Source organism: Oncorhynchus mykiss, chromosome 30, assembly GCF_057628025.1.
Source record: "Oncorhynchus mykiss isolate SJ-2025 chromosome 30, ASM5762802v1, whole genome shotgun sequence".
In the NCBI taxonomy this organism is placed as follows: Eukaryota; Metazoa; Chordata; class Actinopteri; order Salmoniformes; family Salmonidae; genus Oncorhynchus; species Oncorhynchus mykiss.
This window is the reverse complement of record NC_143051.1, coordinates 23,196,167-23,220,105: the sequence shown is the minus strand read 5'-3', so window position 1 is coordinate 23,220,105 and position 23,939 is coordinate 23,196,167. Positions and strand designations below refer to the sequence as shown.

At 43.4% G+C, this 23,939-nt stretch overlaps 1 protein-coding gene across 1 annotated transcript in view; it reads right to left on the bottom strand.

Annotated features, from left to right (window-relative positions):
* The window catches only part of LOC110489408 (thrombospondin type-1 domain-containing protein 7A), a 168,857-nt gene that overhangs the window by 87,309 nt on the left and 57,609 nt on the right, over positions 1 to 23,939 (bottom strand). The window contains exons 2-4 of the mRNA XM_036971022.2: positions 20,191 to 21,238; positions 17,743 to 17,991; positions 4,644 to 4,822 (exon numbers count right to left, since the gene is read on the bottom strand). Of these exons, the coding sequence (XP_036826917.1) occupies positions 4,644 to 4,822; positions 17,743 to 17,991; positions 20,191 to 21,238 (1,476 nt within the window). The remainder of the gene's footprint in view (positions 1 to 4,643; positions 4,823 to 17,742; positions 17,992 to 20,190; positions 21,239 to 23,939) is intronic.

Genomic DNA, 23,939 nt, shown 5'->3' with positions numbered 1-23,939 from the left:
ACACACACACACACACACACACACACACACACACCACCCAGCCTCAGTCAAATCACAAATCACAAAAAACATCAGCCTTGAAAGCAAAAAACAAGACCACATCAGTTTAAATCAGACTGAAGATTTAGTTCTGTTGCAGCTGAGATGGAGATTTGTGAACAATGCTTCATAAACTCAGGCAATATATAAACTATATTGCCTGAGATTTGAGAAATTCTGTGTTGAGCCCTATAATAACCCAGAACTGTGTATTTCATGTTTTGTACCAGGTGTGTAATGTTTAGTTTTGAAGACAGGATAGATGATTGAGAAGGGAATTGAGAGAAGAGAGTGTAGAATGAGAAAGTGAATTCCAAAAGTGGATGGGGAAGTTGTAATTGTGCCATAGAGCTGACAGGAAAGGATTAAAAGGAAAATATGTGTAACGACAGCTGCTGTGCTTTCCTACCTCTCACTCTACCTCTCTATCCATCCTTCTCTCACTCCCTTTCTCTCTCTCTGCAACTGTCACCATCAATTGTGTCACCTAGATAACCCTGTCACTTCAAAATACAGGACGCTCACAAGATTTGAAAGATCTATCAAGTTGCAGTTTAGACGTCTGATGATTGTCCTTCTCTTTATACCACTACAATCACAGCCTCAACAGTACAGCAAAGTGCCTCCTCTGTCTGGCTGTCTGAGAGCAGCTGGAATCGTTTGAATAATTTCTGTGAGCGGTGGCCAGTTGAGCCCCCTGACCAGATGGACAGTCTGGGAGTTAGCGTGGAAGCGCTGGATAAACATGGGCTCGCTACCAGCCAACATCCCTTCCTTATACACTGACTAAGTAGTGCCCCACACTCATATTTCATGTCACACCACTGCTCTCTCTCTCTCATTTTCACTATCACTTTTTACTCTCTCTCTCTCTCGAGCACTTTCTCTCTCTCTTTCTCTCTTCTTTCCGTCCGTGCATCTTTCTCCTCCCTGCCTCAGTTCCTTCCTCCCCTCTCTCTACCTCCCTGTGCAGAGCTGGAAAAGATGAGATGATTTTGGGTGCGTGCACAAGTTTAATCAGAACTGAGTGCTCGAGGGTCTCCCGAGTGGTGCAGTGGTCTAGCGACTCCTTGTGGTGGGCCTGGGCGCCTGCAGGCTGACTTCGTTCGTCAGTTGAACGGTGTTTCCTCCGACACATTGGTGCAGCTGACTTCCGGGTTAAGCAGGCGATTTTAAGAAGTGCGGTTTAGCGGGTAATGTTTCGGAGGACGCATGACTCAACCTTCGTCTCTCCCGAGCACGTTGGGTAGTTGCAGCGATGAGACAAGATCGTAATTGATTCGTAATTGGATATCACGAAATTGGGGAGAAAAAGGAGGTAAAAATACAAAAAAAAACTTCCCAGCTCAATTTCCCTGTCAACCTGTCCAGTGTACAGAGATGATATGGAGCGAGGTTGACAAACTATGACAAAACATGGGCCGTAAACCATGTACTTCCACCACAGTTGTGATGTTGAAAATCAAATGAAAGTGTATTGGTCGCGTACACAGTTTAGCAGATGTTATAGCGGATGCACCAAAATGCTTGTGTTAATTGCTCCTAACAGTGCAGTAAATGTCAAACAAGTACACAAATAAGCTGTTTTTCAGTCTCTCGGTCCCTGCTTTGATGCACCTGTATTGACCTCGCCTTCTGGATGATAGCGGGGTGAACAGGCAGTGGGTCGGGCGGTTGTTGTCCTTGATGATCTTTATGGCCTTCCTGTGACATCGGGTGGTGTAGGTGTCCTGGAGGGCAGGTAGTTTGCCCCCGGTGATGCGTTGTGCAGACCTCACTACCCTCTGGAGAGCCTTACGGTTGTGGGCGGAGCAGTTGCCGTACCAGGCGGTGACACAGCCCGACAGGATGCTCTCGATTGTGCATCTATAGAAGTTTGTGAGTGCTTTTGGTGACAAGCCAAATTTCTTCAGCCTCCTGAGATTGGGGTGCTCCCTCTGCTGTTTCCTGAAGTCCACGATCATCTCCTTTGTTTTGTTGACGTTGAGTGTGAGGTTATTTTCCTGACACCACACCTCCGAGGGCCCTCACCTCCTCCCTGTAGGCCGTCTCGTCGTTGTTGGTAATCAAGCCTACCACTGTAGTTTCGTCCGCAAACTTGATGATTGAGTTGGAGGCGTGCATGGTCACACAGTCGTGGGTGAACAGGGAGTACAGGAGAGGGCTCAGAATGCACCCTTGTGGGGCCCCAGTGTTGAGGATCAGCGGGGTGGAGATATTGTTACCTACCCTCACCACCTGGGGGTTGGCCCGTCAGGAAGTCCAGTACCCAGTTGCACAGGGCGGGGTCGAGACTCAGGGTCTCGAGCTTGGTGACGAGTTTGGAGGATACTATGGTGTTAAATGCTGAGCTGTAGTCGATGAACAGCATTCTCACATAGGTATTCCTCTTGTCCAGATGGGTTAGGGCAGTGTGCAGTGTGGTTGCGATTGCGTCGTCTGTGGACCTATTTGGGCGGTAAGCAAATTGGAGTGGGTCTAGGGTGTCAGGAGGTGATATGGTCCTTGACTAGTCTCTCAAAGCACTTAATGATGACGGAAGTGAGTTCTACGGGGCGGTAGTCGTTTAGCTCAGTTACCTTAGCTTTCTTAGGAACAGGAACAATGGTGGCCCTCTTGAATCATGTGGGAACAGCAGACTGGGAGCATTGATTGAATATGTCCGTAAACACACCAGCCAGCTGGTCTGCGCATGCTCTGAGGATGCGGCTGGGGATGCTGTCTGGGCCTGCAGCCTTGCGAGGGTTAACACGTTTAAATGTTTTACTCACATCGGCTGCAGTGAAGGAGAGTCTGCAGGTTTTGGTAGCGGGCTGTGTCAGTGGCACTGTACTGTCCTCAAAGCGGGCAAAAAAGTTAGTCTGTCTGGGAGCAAGACATCCAGGTCTGCGATGGGGCTGGTTTTCTTTTTGTAATCCGTGATTGACTGTAGACCCTGCCACATACCTCTTGTGTCTGAGCCGTTGAATTGTGACTCTACTTTGTCTCTATACTGACGCTTAGCTTGTTTGATTGCCTTGTGGAGGGAATAGCTACACTGTTTGTATTCGGTCATGTTTCCGGTCACCTTGCCCTGGTTAAAAGCAGTGGTTCGCGCTTTCAGTTTCACAAAATGCTACCATCAATCCACGGTTTCTGGTTTGGGAATGTTTTAATCGTTGCTATGGGTACGACGTCTTCAATGCACTTTCTAATGAACTCGCTCACCGAATCAGCGTATTCGTCAATGTTGTTGTTATCCAAATGCAATCTATGTGTATATACACCGAAAGGATATACTAGGAATGATATGTACAGCAGTAGCTATATTACAGTGTTGAGAATCAGGCATATAAATATGCAGAGGGTATAAACAGTGTCACTAAAATGCAATGTACAGTAGTAGAGCTATTATAATGAGCTATTTGGAGAATACACTACATGAATACACAGTGTGAAAAACAGTATGAAAGAAACAGGAAGTGTCCAGTATTTAAGGTCTCTATGTATGTGCATGTGTTTGTGAGTATGGGGGTATGCTTGGGTGTGAGTGTTTATGTGAGTGCAGTAGTCTGTGTATGTATGAGATGTGTGTGTGTGTGTGTGTGTGAGGTGTGTGTGTATGTATGAGGCGTGCGTGTGTGTGTGTGTGTGTGTGTGTGTGTGTGTGTGTGTGTGTGTGTGTGTGTGTGTGTGTGTGTGTGTGTGTGTGTGTGTGTGTGTGAGGTGTGTGTTTGAAGTTCAAGTGTGTGGGAGTATGTGTGCAAAAAAAAGTTGCAGGACAGGTAGCCGGCTAGTGACGGCTGTTCAACAGTCTGAGTTCCAGTCCACCTGGGGGTGGGTGTGTGCATGCGTGTGTGTGTTTGTGCTTGCGTTTGTGCATTCATGTGTGTAACATTACCAAGGGAGTGGGAACAGTTTTAATACATTATCTGGGAACACAGTTACTACATTATCTGGGGACAGAGAGAGTTATTACTGCTTCTGCTGACTGTATAGATATGCTGCCCTGTCATATTGACATTGGGTGTTTGTCAGACAGGCAATGGTTACCTACCAAATGGCACTATATTCCCTACACTATGGGCCCTGGTAAAAAGTAGTGGACTATATTGGGAATATGGTGCCACTTGGGATGCATCCAATGATATCTACTATCACCCGTGTCAGGAACTGTTCTCACATGGGGTACCATTGTTTTTAGAGAATTGTTTTCAGAAGGGATGCACCAATTTTGAGTAGTGCAAGGCTTTTAGGATCTCCAAAGGTCCCCGGATGGGGAAACACATTTCTCAACCCCATTCCTATTCTACGCTTCTGCACCATTAGTGCATGCATTTTGGCTGGCAAGGGAATCCCATTGAATTTCTTACTATTGCGTAAGGGCATGAGTGCGGCCTTAGCAAAAGTGCTCAGTCTCCAGTGCACGAGGTGGAAGAGATCTGTACAATGGGACAAGGCATTCGTATGGGAGGGGAAAAAAGGGGACACAATGGATATGGGCTTTCTATAGACACACGACTGGTGAGAGAGATGACCTAGTATGGGAGAAGGGCATGAGTTATCAGAATGGGAGAAAGATTACACATTGGGGATAAAGGACAGTTGCATGCTGGTCAGGTTACCTTCTTTGCTATTGAGAGAGCTTGAGGCAGGGTCGGCGCTGTTTGCCTGGACACAGTACACCTCATGGTTCTGAACTCCGCCCCCGCACAGCCCAGTTAGGTTACCACGACGACGGTCCTGTTGGCTTAGCAACATATCCACCCTGCACTCGGTCCACTCCGTTGTCTTCCAGTTGTACCTGCAGAGGAGAATGATTTGAATCAATTTTCATTTTTTTACATAACATAGATTGGGAAGAATATATACATTAATTACATTATCAAGGATGCCACAATTACAGTGGCTTCCAAAAGTAGTCACGCCCCTTTACCTTTTCCACACCTTGTTGTGTTACAGCCTGAATTTAAAATGGATTACATTTAGATTTTTGTTCACTGGCCTACACACAATACCTCATAATGTCACAGTGGAATGATGCTTTTAGAGCATTTTACAACGTAATAAAAAATGAAAAGCGGAAATATCTTGAGTCAATAAGTATTCAACCCCTTTGTTATGGCAAACCTAAATAAGTTCAGGAGTAAAAGTTTGCTTTTAAGGGATAGGTGTCTTAACAAGTCACATAATAAGTTGCATTGACTCCCTCTGTGTGCAATAATAGTGTATAACATGATTTTTAAATGACTACCTCTTACTGTATCTTTTCCCACACATACAATTAATTTGGAACGTCCCTCAGTCGAGCAGTGAATTTCAAACACAGATTCAACCACAAAACCCATCAAGGTTTTCCAATGCTTTGCGAAGAAGGGCACCTATTGGTAGATGGGTAAAAAGCAGACATTGAATATCCCTTTGAGCATGGTGAAGTAATCAATGACACTTTGGATGGTGTATCAATACTGTACATACAGTCACTACAAAGACACAGGCGTCCTTTCTAACTCAGTTGCCGGAGAGGAAGGAATCCGCTCAGGAATTTCACCATGAGGCGAATGGTGACTTTAAAACAGTGGATCAACAACATTGTAGTTACTCCACAATACTATCCAAATTGACAGAGTGAAAAGAAGGAAGCCTGTACAGCACAAAAATATTCCAAAGCACGCATTCTGTTTCCAACAAGGCACTAAAGAAATAGTGGAAAAATGTGGAAAAGCAATTCACTTTTTGTCCTGAATACAAATAGTTATGTTTGCGGCAAATCCAATACAACTCATTACTGAGTACTATGCTCCATATTTCAAGCACAGTGGTGGCTGCATCATGTTTTGGGTATGCTTGTAACCACTAAGGACTGGGGAGTTTTTCAAGATAAAAAAGAAACAGAATGGAGCTCAACACAGGCAAATTCCTACAGGAATACTTTCCCTTTCAGAAAGACAATAACCTAAAACACAAGGCCAAATCTACACTGGAGTTTCTTACCAAGAAGTCAGTGAATGTTCCTATGTGGCCGAGTTACAGTTTTGACTTAAATCTCCTTGAAAATCTATGGCAAGACTTGAAAACGGTTGCGGGGCAATGATCAACATCGAATTTGACAAAGCTTGAAGAATAAAAAAAAATAGGCAAATGTTGCGCAATCTAGGTTTGGAAATCTCTTAAAGACTTACCCAGAAAGACTCACAACTGTATTCGCTGCAAATGGTGATTCTAGCATGTATTGACTCAGGGGTGTGAATACTTATGTAAGTGTGATATTTATGTATATAATTTTCAATTAATGTACCAACATTTCTAAAAACATGTTTTCACTTTGTCATTACGAGGTATTGTGTGTAGATGGGTGGACAAAAAATATGTCAATGGGTATTAAAACTATCTGAAGGCACTCTCCGGCTACCTGGATAAAGCACTAAATAAACTTCAGTTAGTGCTAAATACGGCTGCTAGAATATTGACTAGAACCAAAACATTTGATCATATTAGTCCAGTGCTAGCCTCTCGACACTTGCTTACTGTTAAGGCTAAGACTGATTTCAAAGTTTTACTGCTAACCTACAAAGAGTTACATGTACTTGCTCCTACCTATCTCTCCGATTTGGTCCTACCGTACATACCTACACACAGTGGTGGAAAAAGTACTCAATTGTCAGACTTCAGTTAAAGTAAAGATACCTTAATAGAAAATGACTCAAGTAAAAGTGAAAGTCACCCAGTAAAATACTACTTGAGTAAAAGTCTAAAAGTATTTGGTTTTAAACATACTTAAGCATCAAAAGTAAATGTAATTACTAAAATATACTTAAACATGAAAAATAATAGTAGAAGTATAAACCATTTCAAATTCCTTAAATTAAGCAAACTTTATCTGGCAGACTTTAGTGAGTCTGCCAGATAAAAGGCAGTAGGGATGACCAGGGATGTTCTCTTGATGTGTGTGAATACAACCCATTTCCTGTCCTGCTAAGCAATCAAAATGTTACTTTTGGGTGCCAGGGAAAACGTATGAAGAAAGAATTACATAATTGTCTTTAGGAATGAAGTGAAGTAAATGTTATAAAAAATATACACAATGAAGTAAAGTACAGATACCCCAAATACTACTGATTTTTACACCACTGCCTACACATACACTCCGCTTACAAGACCAAGGCCGCTTTATTGTCCGTAGAATGTCTAAGCAAACATCTGGAGGCAGGGCTTTCTCCTATAGAGCTCCATTATTATGTAATGGTCTACCTATCCATGTGATGGGCCCAGAATCGGTCTCGACCTTCAAGTCTTTACTGAAGACTCATTCATTAGGTGTGTCCCCCCCCCCCCCCCCCCCCATATGGGAAACATATGTTAACATTTCCAAAGCAAGTGAAGTAGATAATAAACGAAAGTGAAATAAACAATAAAAAATTAACAGTAAACTTTACACTCACAAAAGTTCCAAAAGAATAAAGACATTTCAAATGTCATATTATGTGCAAATAGTTAAAGTACAAAAGGGAAAATAAATAAACATAAATATGGGTGGTATTTACAATGGTGTTTGTTCTTCACTGGCTGCCCTTTTCTTGTGGCAACAGGTCACAAATCTTGCTGCTGTGATGTCACACTGTGGTATTTCACCCAACAGAGTTAATCAAAATTGGGTTTGTTTTTGAATTCTTTGTGGATCTGTGTAATCTCTCTCTCTCTACTGCACCTGCTGTTTCAACCTCTGAATGCTCGGCTGACATTTACTCCTTGTGCACCCTCTACAACCACCGTGATTATTATTTGACCCTGCTGGTCATCTATGAACGTTTGAACACCTTGAAAAACGATCTGGCCTTAATCGCCATGTACTCTTATAATCTCCACCCGGCACAGTCAGAAGAGGACTGGCCACCCCTCAGAGCCTGGTTCCTCTCTACGTTTCTTCCTAGGTTCCTGTGCTTTCTCATCTGCATTGCTTGCTCTTTGGGGTTATAGGCTGGGTTTCTGTTGATATGAAAAGGGCTTTATGAATACATTTGATTGATTCACTCTAGGTATAGTTTGCATCCCAAAAGCAAACTGTTCCCTACTCCACTACTTCCCTAAGTGTCAACAAATAAAAGCAGTGCAACTACATATAGGAATTGGAGTGCCATTTCTGATGCCACCATTCCTATTGTGGTCCTCATAAAGGAAGTTGACTGAGGGAGATATGGTAAGTGAGTATGAGTGGCTAGTAGAGAAAGTGTACAGCTGCATGAATATTAGCAGTCTTGTATTCCTGTTGTGAATGAAGTACCCTCCAGATTGTGTCCTACAAGGTCACAGCTTATTATTAAGCATCATTTAGTTTGATAGCATCTTTGATTGACTGTATCAAATGCATTATGTACAGATGTAGGCTCTTCATTTGAGCCAGTCTGCTACAGTCGGAAAATAATCCTGCAGCAACAGGAAATGTGAATTATTATGTGGATTATAATTAATGGACATTTTTTGGGGGTTGAATTGGTTTGAACGCTGTTGAGGTGTTTAGTTTGTAAATGTAGCCTAAGTTTATCTTCTCTTTCACATCTTATTGTGCTCTATTTCTTTCTTAAAAAGCATTTAGCCTACCACAAGGGGGTTAGCCTGCGGTAGTACAAGTACAAATGCCTGTTAGATTACATCTAGAGTACAAAACATTGCAGTAAACGTTGCATTACTCCAATTCTCTACAATGAATAAATCATGATGCAGCACAAGCTAAAACTCATTCCAAATGGCACCATATTCCCTTTATAGCGCCCTACTTTTTTACCAGAGCCCTATGGGTAGTGCACTAATTTGGAACTAAACCCTATTTGCATTCTTCACTATGGTTATTTTCAGCCAAATTGCAGCGAGAGGTTGGCAGAATGGCTTTTCGGGAAGTAAACAACATTAGCATGCATTTGAGTGTGGTCAATTGATGTTACGCAATGTGCATCTACTAGAAAGTCTCTTTTAAAGAAGTTGTCTGTGCAGTTGACCTTCAACATATATTCACAATTCGCCGCACAATCCAGAATTAATTTTGAATGTCCCCCAAGTGAATCTCAGTGGAAGGATTCAGCAGCATTAAACTGAAAGAGATCATACCGCAAAGGGCAATCTATTAACTCAGATTAGCGCTCAGCACTGAATTCATAGATAGCTCTGGGATCTGCTTCAAGGGAACTTGAAAGGTGCCTTCGTGTGTGTGGCGTAGTGAGGGGCAGCCACTAAAAGTCCACACCCTCACCAGCACCACATGCCATGTAGTCAGCCTGGAACAAGCCGCTGGCTGGAAAATGAACACAGGCACAGCTGAATTCAATGGGCTAGTTAAGGGTGTGACCGGCTACTCAATCAGCCACAACATATATCAACAACTGGTATCCCTCACCACAGAGGAGAGGACTGAGGGAGCTCTGTTTGCAAGTTTTATTTGATGAACATTTACGTTTGATTCTTGAAGAGATCATTTATGTTGTTACCTTATAGTCCATAAAAGCTATTTTGTTAAGAATTGACCCTCTCTCACGAGCCTCTATACTAGAAAGCTAGCCTAGCTCTGGTCCGTGGCAGTACACCTCCCTTCTGGCTGCCATATTGTGCTTCAGTAAGAATGTTAGGTATTGCTTTTCAGTTCAAATCCACCTGGGGTCACAAAATGGCTGCCCTGCCTCGATGTCTCTGGCGATAATGGCATTTTTTTGAGGTCACCACCAATGAAAGGGCTCCATATTCGTGAATGGGGTCCCTGCAGGGCCGGTTTAATGCAGGGGCTTACTGGGGCTGAAGCTCCTTGGCCCAGGCCCATGAGGGGCCCAACAGGCAGCAAAAAAATATATAAAATAAATAACTAAAAATTGAAATATATACAGTATATATTATATATATACAGGATATATTATATGTAGTATATATTTTGTATTTTTATTACTGCAACTGCCAACCACAAGAGGACTCACATGCCCGATCTCTATGAGTGCAGACAGCCTGCTGCTGATTTGCTAATCGTCAGATGGGGAGAGGAGAGGAGGTAGGGTACCCACATGGGTAACTTGGGGGCTGTGCCTTGATTAGGTAACTGATTAATTAAAAATTAAAAATAAACTGCATAATTAAACAAACATGACTGGTCTATTGTGTGAGTCAGCGTGTAGGGGGCCCAAGAGGCAAAATAAATCCAACCACAGGAGCATGTTCTCAATGTTAGAAATATAACAGAGAGCATAATTTAGCCACAGAGGTTCAATAGTTTCTAACAAATAACTGTGGATTAAGTTTTATCACAAGCAACTGGCAAAATAAAGGAAACACCAAAGTAAAGTTTCTTAAAAGGGTGTTAGGCCACCACAAGCTACCAGAACAGCTTCAATGCGCCTTCGCATAGATTCTACTAGTGGACCTAAACCATGCTAGGAAAATGCACCACACACCATAACATATACTTTGTACCCCACTAGTCCTTCCTGCAGCAAAGCACCCACACAACATGATGCTGCCGTGCTTCATGGTTGGGATGGTGTTCTTCGGCTTGCAAGCATCACCCTTTTTCCTCCAAACATAACGATGGTCATTATGGCAAAACAGTTCTATTTTGGTTTCATCAGACCAGAGGATATTTCTCCAAAAAGTCCGATCTTTGTCCCCATGTGCAGTTGCAAACTGTAGTCTGGCTTTTTAATGGCGGTTTTGGAGCAGTGGCTTCCTCCTTGCTGAGCGGCCTTTCAGGTTATGTCGATATAGGACTCATTTTACTGTGGATATAGATACTTTTGTACCTATTTCCTGCACCATATTCACAAGGTCCTTTGCCGTTGTTCTGGGATTGATTTGCACTTTTTGAACCAAGTACGTTCATCTCTAGGAAACAGAACGCGTCTCCTTCCTGTGTGGTCTAATGGTGTTTATACTTGCGTACTATTGTTTGTACAGATGAACGTGGTACGTTCAGGCATTTGGAAATTGCTCCCAAGGATGAACCAGACTTGTGGAGGTCTACCATTTTTTTCTGAGGTCTTGGCTGATTTCTTTTGATTTTCCCATGATGTCAAGCAAAGAGGCACTGAGTTTGAAGGTAGGTATTGAAATACATCCACAGGTACACCTCCTATTGACTTGATGTCAGAAGCTTCTAAAGCCATGACATCATTTTCTGGAATTGTCCATGCTGTTTAAAGGCACAGTCAATTTAGTGTATGTAAACTTCTGACCCACCGGACTTGTGATACAGTGAAATAATCTGTCTGTAAACAATTGTTGGAAAAATTACTTGTGTCATGCACAAAGTTGATGTCCTAACCGACTTACCAAAACTATAGTTTGTTAACAAGAAATTTGTGGAGTGGTTGGAAAAACAAGTTTTAATGACTCCATCCTTAGTGTATGTAATCTTCTGACTTCAACTGTACATATACACACTACTATATATATTTCCTCCTAATATTGCACAATCTAAGTGTCGCTTCATTGGCCTGGGCTGTTGCTTGAATTCAATTTGTCAGTGTCAAAGTTGCTTCCCATGTTGGCAATTTGTGCGGGATTAAAAAAGACGCTAATGTATTCTGTCATGTAAAGCAGGTAGAATTGCATGAAATGCATTTTTTAAACCCCCCCACCCCCCAAAAAAAACGTGGAAATCCTTAAAACGCCTCTGCTCAACTGCAACCATGGCAAATGTTATTATGGCTTTGTTATAAAGGCCTTTTCTCTTCAACAGAGTATGACGAGGCTGTGGGACAACGAGGCACCTGGGAGATATGGTCCATAGCTAGACCTGGGGTTCTGGGACTAACACAGATGGGATCACTCTGAAGGAAGAATCCTTCAATAATACTGACTGCCACTGGACCTCCTGCCACAACGTTCACACCTCTTCATCTCTCTATCTCATCCTGGTCTTCTTCAAATGGTGGAAAGGGAGCATTGGTCCACCAACCTTGATTTATTCCTCTCCTCACTATCAGGGACAAAAAATGGCTAATTTTGCCCACGGAACCTATACCAAGCTATGTCCTGATCTGCATGCTAACTTTACTGTATAGAGTTTTACACAAAATATGGACTGACTGATGTTCTCATGTACCACTGTAATACTTTAGTTTTAAACCCACTGTACCAATTTAGTTTTCAACCCTCTGTACCAATTTAGTTTTCAACCCACTGTAACAATTTAGTTTTCAACCCACTGTAATAATTTAGTTTTCAACCCACTGTAATAATTTAGTTTTAAACCCTCTGTAATAATTTAGTTTTCAACCCTCTGTAATAATTTATTTTTCAACCCACTGTAACAATTTAGTTTTCAACCCTCTGTAATAATTTAGTTTTCAACCCACTGTAATACTTTAGTTTTCAACCCTCTGTAATAATTTAGTTTTCAACCCTCTGTAATAATTTAGTTTTCAACCCTCTGTAATAATTTAGTTTTCAACCCTCTGTAATAATTTTGTTTTCAACCCTCTGTAACAATTTATTTTTAAACCCACTGTAATACTTTAGTTTTCAACCCACTGTAATACTTTAGTTTTAAACCCACTGTAATACTTTAGTTTTAAACCCACTGTAATACTTTAGTTTTAAACCCACTGTAATACTTTAGTTTTCAACCCACTGTAATAATTTAGTTTTCAACCCACTGTAATAATTTAGTTTTCAACCCACTGTAATACTTCAGTTTTAAACCCACTGTAATACTTTAGTTTTAAACCCACTGTAATACTTTAGTTTTAAACCCACTGTAATACTTTAGTTTTAAACCCACTGTAATACTTTAGTTTTCAACCCACTGTAATAATTTAGTTTTAAACCCACTGTAATACTTTAGTTTTCAACCCACTGTAATACTTTAGTTTTCAACCCACTATAATACTTTTTGTCACGCAGAATTAGCTTGTTAGCAACTGCAGGTCAAAACACTCAAACAGACTAGAGGTCTAAACAGTGAAAATTGAGGAAATACCTTCCTCTCCACACCAGAGGAGTATAGTTCCACATTGCATTGTACAGGTTGGGGGTAATTTAAGGGACACACATGCCATCACAGCTCAGGACTGCCTGCTGGGTGTGAAAGTGATGGTGTGTCAACACGCCCATCTGTGTGTGTGAGTGTGTGTGTGTGTGTGTGTGTGTGTGTGTGTGTGTGTGTGTGTGTGTGTGTGTGTGTGTGTGTGTGTGTGTGTGTGCGCGGAGGGGGGGATCAGATAAGACACTGCACGGACCAACTGACTCTTTCCCAGACACACTCCATTAATCATTTCCTCCATCACTGGCAACAAGCCAAACGCTGGGCCGCTTCTTTCCTCTCCATCTCTCCTTATATGTTCCCCTCTTGTATGGCACCATCGCCCCACACACTGCGCCAAACCCATCTCTCCTTTACCGCCTCCCTCGCATCTTTCTCTCTCTCCCTATATGCGCCCCTCTTGTATGGCACCATCGACCCATACACTGAGCCAAACCCATCTCCCCCTTACCACCTCTCCCAATCTCTCTATCTCTCCCTATATAGTGGAATGGAGACCATTCAATAAAACACGTCTGGACCACCACCACCCAGCTAATTCTCTGAAACTGGAAACACTTATCTCCCTCACTAGCTTTAAGCACCAGCTGTCAGAGCAGCTCACAGATTACTGCACCTGTATATAGCCCACCTATAATTTAGCCCAAACAACTACCTCTTTCCCTACTGTTTTTATTTTATTTTATTTATTTATGTTGCTCCTTTGCATCCCATTACTTTTAATTCTACTTTGCACATTCTCCCACTGCAAATCAACCATTCCAGTGTTTTTTTTATTTATTCAATTTTTTCACCTTTATTTAACCAGGTAGGCAAGTTGAGAACAAGTTCTCATTTACAATTGCGACCTGGCCAAGATAAGGCAAAGCAGTTCGACACATACAACGACACAGAGTTACACATGGAGTAAAACAAACATACAGTCAATAATACAGTAGAAACAAGTCTATATACGATGTGAGCAAATGAGGTGAGATAAGGGAGGTAAAGGCAAAAAAAGGCCATGGTGGCGAAGTAAATACAATATAGCAAGTAAAACACTGGAATGGTAGATTTGCATTTCAAGAATGTGCAAAGTAGAAATAAAAACAATGGGGTGCAAAGGAGCAAAATAAATAAATAAATAAAATAAAATAAATAGTTTGTTGTAGTTCGTTCCAGTCATTGGCAGCAGAGAACTGGAAGGAGAGGAGGTGCTACAGGTGGGAGATGCTATGGTGACCAGTGAGCTGAGATAAGGGGGGACTTTATCTAGCAGGGTCTTGTCGATGACATGGAGCCAGTGGGTTTGGCGACGAGTATGAAGCGAGGGGCAGCCAATGAGAGCATACAGGTCGCAATGGTGGGTAGTATATAGGGCTTTGGTGACAAAACGGATGGCACTGTGATAGACTGCATCCAATTTGTTGAGTAGGGTATTGGAGGATATTTTGTAAATGACATCGCCGAAATCGAGGATTGGTAGGATGGTCTGTTTTACAAGGGTATGTTTGGCAGCATGAGTGAAGGATGCTTTGTTGCGAAATAGGAAGCCAATTCTAGATTTAACTTTGGATTGGAGATGTTTGATGTGGGTCAGGAAGGAGAGTTTACAGTCTAACCAGACACCTAGGTATTTGTAGTTGTCCACGTATTCTAAGTCAGAGCCGTCCAGATTAGTGATGTTGGACAGGCAGGTAGGTGCAAGCAGCGATCGGTTGAAGAGCATGCATTTAGTTTTACCGGCCGTGATTGGGAGTCCCATAGGGTGGCACACAATTGTCCCAGTGTTGTCTGGGATAGGGTTTGGCCGGGGTAGGCAGTCATTGTAAATAAACATTTGTAAATAAACCTTCTCTCACCCACAGACGAGGAAACTGGGCCGGTTTGACACTTCAGACCCTGTTGGAAATTACAGGAGAAGGGGGGCTCTTTCTCCCCCTTTAGTATTAACCAATGGAATGGCTTTGTTTCACAGACAATTTTGCCTCTTAAACGCTAAGATGGTCAAATTGTATAATGGATCAATATTTCTAACATAAGAATGTGGGGAAGGGTCAGTGGGGAGCTATGGAAAACAAATGTAATAATTATTTTCATTTTGTGATGTCATTTAAAACTGTATGGATGAAACACTGTAACTATGAAAGTTTTTCCCTTTTATCTGTCAAGTTTCTGAGTCAAATATCTCAAACTCTTCAATCCAACATACTACTCTTGTCAAATCACCGTAGTACACTATTCTCATCACCCCACTGGAACTATGGGGTTCATCTGCTCATTTGAAGATAAGCTAGCTTCGGGAGTGAATGGCACAGAGTGGGTTGGGTTTTTTGCAGATGCATGAGGTTACGACTGTTCAGAATGATGATGATATGATAAGAGGCAATGATTAATAAGATGACTGTTTATCGATGTAACAGATATACAGTGGGGAGAACAAGTATTTGATACACTGCCGATTTTGCAGGTTTTCCTACTTACAAAGCATGTAGAGGTCTGTCATTTTTATCATAGGTACATTTCAACTGTGAGAGACGGAATCTCAAACAAAAATCTAGAAAATTACATTGTATGATTTTTAAGTAGTTAATTTGCATTTTATTGCATGACATAAGTATTTGATCACCTACCAACCAGTAAGAATTCCGGCTCTCACAGACCTGTTAGTTTTTCTTTAAGAAGCTCTCCTGTTCTCCACTCATTACATGTAATAACTGCACCTGTTTGAACTCGTTACCTGTATAAAAGACACCTGTCCACACACTCAATCAAACAGACTCCAACCTCTCCACAATGCCCAAGACCAGAGAGCTGTGTAAGGACATCGGGGATAAAATTGTAGACCTGCACAAGGCTGGGATGGGCTACAGGACAATAGGCAAGCAGCTTGGTGAGAAGGCAACAACTGTTGGAACATTTATTAGAAAATGGAAGAAGTTCAAGATGACGGTCAATCACGCTCGGTCTGGGGCTCCATGCAAGATCTCACCTTGTGGGGCATCAATGATCATGAGGAAGGAGAGGGATCAGCCCAGAACTACACGGCAGGACTTGGTCAATGTCCTGAAGAAAGCTGGGACCACAGTCTCAAAGAAAATCATTAGTAACGCACTATGCTGTCATGGATTAAACTCCTGCAGTGCACACAAGGTCCCCCTGCTAAAGCCAGCGCATGTCCAGGCCCGTCTGAATTTTGCCAATGACCATCTGGATGATCCAGAGGAGGAATGGGAGAAGGTCATGTGGTCTGATGAGGCAAAAATAGAGCTTTTTGGTCTAAACTCCACTCGCCGTGTTTGGAGGAAGAAAAAGGATGAGTACAACCCCAAGAACACCATCCCAACCGTGAAGCATGGAGGTGGAAACATCATTCTTTGGGGATGCTTTTCTGCAAAGGGGACAGGACGACTGCACCGTATTGAGGGGAGGATGGATGGGGCCATGTATCGCGAGATCTTGGCCAACAACCTCCTTCCCTCAGTAAGAGCATTGAAGATGGGTCGTGGCTGGGTCATCCAGCATGACAACGACCCGAAACACACAGCCAGGGCAACTAAGGAGTGGCTCCGTAAGAAGCATCTCAAGGTCCTGGAGTGGCCTAGCCAGTCTCCAGACCTGAACCCAATAGAAAATCTTTGGAGGGAGCTGAAAGTCCGTATTGACCAGTGACAGCCCCAAACCTGAAGGATCTGGAGAAGGTCTGTATGGAGGAGTGGGCCAAAATCCCTGCTGCAGTGTGTGAAAACCTGGTCAAGAACTACAGGAAACGTATGATCTCTGTAATTGCAAACAAAGGTTTCTGTACCAAATATTAAGTTCTGCTTTTCTGATGTATCAAATACATATGTCATGCAATAAAATGCTAATTAATTACTTAAAAATCATAAAATGTGATTTTCTGGATTTTTCTCACAGTTGTAGTGTTCCTATGATAAAAATTACAGACCTCTACATGCTTTGTAGAATAGGAAAACCTGCAAAATCGGCAGTGTATCAAATACTTGTTCTCCCCACTGTATACCTTACAGAGCTTAATTCGGGAGATGGTAACTCTTTAAACAACCTCTTCCCGTGTTGCCCCAAATATCTAATGAGTACATTATTAATTTAATCGGGTAACGATTAAACATAGTTAGTGGATTAAATAAATAACATTCATCAGATCAATGACACCACTCAGGCTGTGGATAATAAGCCAGCAGACACCAAACAACCCACAGACCAATAGTAGTCAGGTTGTTATTGTGGCTCCTCCCCCTACTGATAACTCCCCAGTGCTCTTAGTCCTACTACTACTGTTGTGTTATATGGTTAGCTACACAGTCATTACAGCAACCAGCCAACGTTCCGGCCGCATGGCCTTAATCACTTAACACACAGAAACAAACCATTTCCCGTATGCACATATGCATTTAGTGTTAGAGACAGACCGGGCCTGTCTGGCTGAGTGTCTGATGCATTAAGTGTTTCTTTTTTTTGTCAGCAAAGCTATTTAGGGATGCAGACAGGCAGCTTACCCATAGTACACTTTAGAAAGTGAGTAACTGTAATTGTCAGCCAGCCTGCAGAGTAGAAGTGCAGTTCAATTGACCATCTACATTTTTACGTTTTCCAATGTGAGTATACAAACTACACAATTCTTATACTGTTCGTACAAAAACGTAGACATCCATATAAGACATTGAAATCACACATATTTTTCAAACGTTGGGTGATAGAGTACTTACGCAATACAGGGGGGTACCCCTTCTCCCTGAGGGGTGCAGGGTTCCTTCTCCTCCAGTTCGGGGCACTCCTCCCCTTCTCCCACGGGGAACTGGTGTACCCGGCGTGTGCGTGTGCGCTCACCCGTGGGCCCGTTGAGCTCGTAGCAGTCCTTGGAGCAAGGCGACCAGTCGGTCCAGTCGCTCACCTCACAGTCCTTGGCCAGGACGCAGGCCTGGTAGGTCACTGGTAGGGACTCCCGAGAACACAGGCTGGAGAGAAGAGACAAGGCGTTCATTAATTAGGTTCAAAGAAATCAGTGAAGGTGTTTGGTCAAAGGAATGAGGCAAGGTGTCCTAATAAGGCCAAACTTGTTTGCAAAATCCAATTCAGGAACACCACAGCTTCAAACCCCTTGAACTCATTCTGAATTTGCAAAGTACTGAATTCTACAAACCTACATATTCATTTAGCATTGTAGTCATTTAGCAGGTACTCTCACCCAAAGCAATGTAAATCTGAAATAGGACCCAAATATACAATTATATATTTCCTTAGCTTAGAGACAGATAAACATCAGAATAAATAATAACCAATGTTAAATGAAATGAGATGGAAAACATTCCCACCAGATGTATTTCAGAGCTTCTATAACAGTAAACACACTTGATCCTTGGCCTCTAGCCAACAATGTGGTTGGTAGATGGTCAGTATCAGATCAGATAAGCCTCTTTGGGGGTTTCAGTTCGACATCTGTGGTAGATGCTATGAGTAGCTCCTAAAAAAAAACAAAAATACCTCAACACTACTCCTCATTATAAAGGAGAAATGTCTCAACATTAATCCTAGGATAGACCTCGATCATAGAGATATAATATATATTCTACATACGGGAATATAATTGAACAAGTTGTTATCCCATCATTTCAATCATTTCTGATTTTCTCTGACCATCTCCCTATGGACGCCCATTTTCCTTTTCTTTCAAGATGCGCTAAAGCATTCATATCCCTTTAAGAAAGTGGAATAGATCTATTCGGTGTTAAGTGGTCACCATAACAGCCACCCCGTTACCTCAGAGACAGAATGGGAACGTACATGCATTTCACATCTCAGCAAAGAGGAACAATGCCTTTTCGAAAGCATGTGCACATGAATAGAGTGGAATGGAGACCATTCAATAAAACACGTCTTGACCACCACCACCCAGCTAATTCTCTGAAACTGGAAACACTTATCTCCCTCACCAGCTGTAATATGAATGAAAGACCATGCTACAGTATGTTGATGTGGTTAGATGGCCGCCCATAGAAATGGACGTTACGCAGGATGATGGTTAACGGAAAGGGACAGAGGTTTGATCCTCTGACCATTTCATAGATGTTATGGTTGAGGCCTCTCATCGTCTGTTGGATCCCAGGGACACGGTTGAGTACAGCAGAATGGAAGGAAGCCATGACACTTCGACTCATCATCGATTCAACTCTCATAGTTGATCTCACTGAATAAATATTGGTTTTCTTGGAATATTACGCTATCTTGAGGCGCAAAAACAAGAATGCTGTTTATCCTCGTCTCTCTTTATTAATACTTACTATATATTAATCGCTGAATATCACAATGCTTTGGAGGTTATGGTAAATCTGAAGCTTTGAAACTAACTTCACGCTGTAGAAAATTCCAATTGCTTCTTTGAAAGACGACAAGTTCTTTGGTTAAACAAAGAATAAATGTCAATGAAAATACGACACAAACATAAACACTGCAGACTCCATTGACTGAACCCTCACTTCAGAGAAAAACCCAAAAACACAGCTCTACTTTCTGAGATTTTTAGGAAAAGAGGTTGCAAAAAACTGGCCAAAAATATTTGAAACGCAAAGTAAACAAGCCGTTGAATATGAATGTTAATAAACTACAGGACTATTGTGGATTAATGTGAGCTACAAAAAAAAAACTCCAAAGGCAGCATTTTTGCCAATACTTTAAAGTGGTTCCAGCATAAAGACATTATTTGAGGGTACTATGAATAAACTAATGAGAGAATACATGAGGTACGAAGAACAAGAAGAAGACCTACTAAAACCAAAACCGTGTGTAATATTCTATGACAAAACACTATTGCCATATCTATTCCAGAAGGCATAGATTCCAATCTCTCTCTCTCTCTTATACATTAACAAAGCCATGTGGGTGATGATGACTTCATGGTGTGTGACCGTTAGTACTGCAGAACACAGAACACTTTAGGCTCTTGTAATTCTTTCAGAGCTGACTGTGAATCGTGTGCTGCCAGTAATAATGTCTTTCTATAACACACAGAGAGATGCATCCCTACATCACCTCTGTAATGGGGAAACAATGGAACATAGAAAATTATATCAGAGACACTGGTGACAAATGGATGAGAAAGTCATCATGAGGTAGCTGTGATGCATACAGTAAGACTATAAACTATAAGTGAGACTGACCTTAGTGCGTCAGTGTTTCCGCTCCTGTGAACACAGGTCACCTCCCGGGTCTGGTATCCAACCTGCAGGTCCCAGAACTTCCCTCCCTGTCGGTTCTGTCTGTTCCTGTTCCTCTTATTTTTTATCAGCTCTTTGGTCTCTGGGTCTTTCACCCTCCCCCTCGCCCTCACTCTCTCCCTCACCCTCTCCTTGACTCTTTCCTTGTTCTTCCTGCGTCCTTCTTTGGCTGCCTGTCTTCCTTTTCTCCCCTCCTTTCTTTCCTCCTTTCTTTTCATCCTTTCTTCTTTGCTCAGTCGAGGCTGGCGTGGGGTGGGCACCTCGCTGCCCTCTTTACCCTCTTTACCCTCTCTGCCCTTGCGAAGCCGGCGAGGGAGAGCCACATCTTTACCGTGAGTAAAGGTGGGAGCCTGCCTGGCCGTGCGAGGGAGGGGTACAGAGCAGGGACCCCAGGACCCCACCCTCAGACTATAGAGGCTCTCTGGGCCCACGCAGGGACCTGGCTGACATGTCTGGAACTCTGTCAGGTTAGGGCAGGCCGAGCCCCCGAACAGAGGCGGCGCCAGGACAAAACGGACACGATTCTGAAGACCCATGCCGCACGTTTTCGAACAGGAAGTCCATGGGGTGAACTGGGAGACCACACAGTCCCGCGGGCACGGGATCAGACAGGCTTGCTCCAGCCTGGGCTTGGGCTCAAAATATTCACAAATCGCTGCATCCTCCGCGGGCACGCCATCTGCTTTCTGGACGCAGCCCACCTCGCGTGTCTGGATGCCCTCCTCGCCGCGGGTACATACGGCTGGCCGCTGGAGCGCCCCAGTGCTTCGCATGGACACGGGCACACACTGGTTCCAGGCACCCAGCTGCCAGTCATACAGGTCTTTGTGCCAGTCACACACGTGGAAGCAGCTCTGCTGGTTCTCCGGGCGCTCTGCCTGGTCACAGTTGGTGTGAAGGGTGGTCCAGCCTTCAGAGTGGGCGCACCACACTGCCCGGCTCTGGCTGCCCCCTGGGCCACACTCGCTGCCCATACACCGGCCCCATGGACCTGAGGAAACAGAGAGCAACAGAGGTCACAGGGAGTTCAACTGAAGGATTAACTATCAGAGCAGTTAGTCATAATATTATCCAAATGGAAAGCATCATGTAGAAGAAACTCAGCTCCTATCTGTCAGATTAGAACTTTACTGTACAGTTCTTAATAGCTACAAAATGACACGTCCATCTGTGTAAAACTTCATCTAAATGTTACTGTTCAAGACTTGACATTGATTTTGATAAAAAGTTGGAGGGCAGTTTATAAGGAATTTGCATCATCTCTTCATATGACTTTCCTATGAATCAAAGCCCCTTAAAGCCCAGAAGACCAAGCTCTCTAACGCTTCTATACCAGAGGACTATCAGTCAGTTTCTGAAGTGCTTCTCAGGACAACAGAACTGTAATGTATTTACACATCCAACACAAACAACCAAAGTGGCTCGTGAGGAGGAATAAGTACTTCCTGATAAATAACGCCTTCGCTCAAGTTCTAAATCCCTACCACACACACACTCACACAAACAAACACAAATCAAGCCGCATAAATCACTATGCCAAGTGCAATTTTCTGATTGCACGTCCTTCCTCTAGGATTTATGGGAATGCAATTAAAAGTCTAGAGGTAAACATACCCTCGGAACATAAAACGCCAAGTAAGTACAGGACAGGCAGACAAAGAGCCCAGAGCCCACATAGCCTAGATCCCAGAGCCCACAGAGACCAGAGTCCACAGAGCCTAGAGCCCAGAGCCTACAGAGCCCAGAGCTCACAGAGCCCACAGAGCCCACAAAGCCTAGAGCCCAGAGCCTACAGAGCCCACAGAGCCCAGAACCCAGATTTCACAGAGCCTACAGAGCCCAGAGTCCAGAAGCAGGGCAGAATTACTGACAGAATCAATATTCCCAGGAAATGTAGAAGATTAAGGTACAGTGAGGAGGGAGGTCAGTGAGGAATTACCTACCCTGGCATATTCTAGCATAAGCAGTCCATCAATCAATCAATCAATTCTGCATGAAGGATAAGCAGGACTTCTAATAAGGGTACAACCAGCCCATGACAACAACAGTGCTGATGTGCTTGTGTTTGTGGTGCTGAAAGGATAGCTCCGCCAATCTCTGGCTGGATAGGGATTGCTGCAATGTGGGCCATCTAGTGGTGCTGAAGGACAGCCCTGCTATTCTATCAGTGAGGAATAGCGGTGCAGAGGGCCCTTCCCTGGATTGAACTCTGCCTGTTTTATGTTGTTGGATTGAGCAGCTTGCAGTGCTACTGCTGGCCTGGGCCGCCTGCCTCTCTCTGTGAGCTGAGGGAGGAGAGGGAAAACCTACGTGGCTTACTATGTGAGAGGACAAGCTGCTCAGATGAATCTGCATCACAGAAGTGGGTCCGAGGTCAGAGGAATCCTCCTCCTAGCTAAACAAACTACCACGGACTCTCCCATCCAACCCCGTCTCTCCCTCTGTCACTCCCCCATCTCTCTGGTGTGCCAGTGAACTATATAACCAGATTCAGGGAGGAGAGGAGTGCCGGCTGCCGGAAAAAGGACACAGCCTGGGGGTTCACTGTATCCTCGTCCCAGATCAGTTATTGCTGTGTAACAAGGCATAACAACAGACAGAGGAGTAGGCACAACAGACCTGGGGCCAGGCAAGGGAAAGTCAACCTAGTTTTGTCATTTAACTTCCAGGTGACATGAACAATAATTTCCCTCAAGATATTCATACATTTTCCATATTTGTTTATGTCTGCATATGATGGACTAAGGTTCAGCACAGGGGAACTCTCCATGAATTAAAAGCTTCACTGGCTGCACAATCCTCTTGATAGGCTTTGTGAAAATCAGACTCAACCAAGCATCCGTTCTCCCTCAATGCTACAAGAATGTTTCTTACCAGGGAAAACTATATAACACAATTCCAATGTAGGCCACTTTATCTGCCTGACAGCGGGGCTGAGGGGATAGCTACAGGAGACAGGACAGGAGAGTAGAGTAGAGTACAGTAGAGTAGAGTAGAGTAGAGTAGAGTAGAGTAGAGTAGAGTAGAGTAGAGGAGAGGAGAGGAGAGGAGAGGAGAGGAAAGGAAAGGAAAGGAGAGGAGAGGAGAGGAGAGGAGAGGAGAGGAGAGGAGAGGAGAGGAGAGGAGAGGAGAGGAGAGGAAAGGAAAGGAAAGGAGAGGAAATGAGAGGAGAGGAAAGAAGAGGAAAGGAGAGGAGAGGAGAGTGGTCCGAGAACAGAGGACAGGGGCTGTTTTAAGCAGTGTTTTATGTCTTGACTCCATAAAGCAGAGCCGTGGTGATGAAAATGTCAGCAGAAGGAACAGAGCTGAATTAGCCCTCAGCAGCAGAGAGAGAGGCCCAGTCAATACAGCTCAATAACACCTCGCGAGAAACTGCCTCAAACACAAGAGATAGCCCTGCCGCTCTCTCACACACACACACACACGCACACACACACACACACACACACACACACACACACACACACACACACACACACACACACACACACACACACACACACACATACACACACACACACACACACACACACATACAACTTTTGTGGCTGCCAATCTAGTATACTCCTTGCTAGCAAGTGAGGGAAAAGCACGATTGACCAACGTTTCCATAAAGAAATTGATTTTCATAATTGAGAGAAAGGACAAGAGGCATTTGATTAGCTAGGGGGGTTAAGCATTCCCAGCACTCT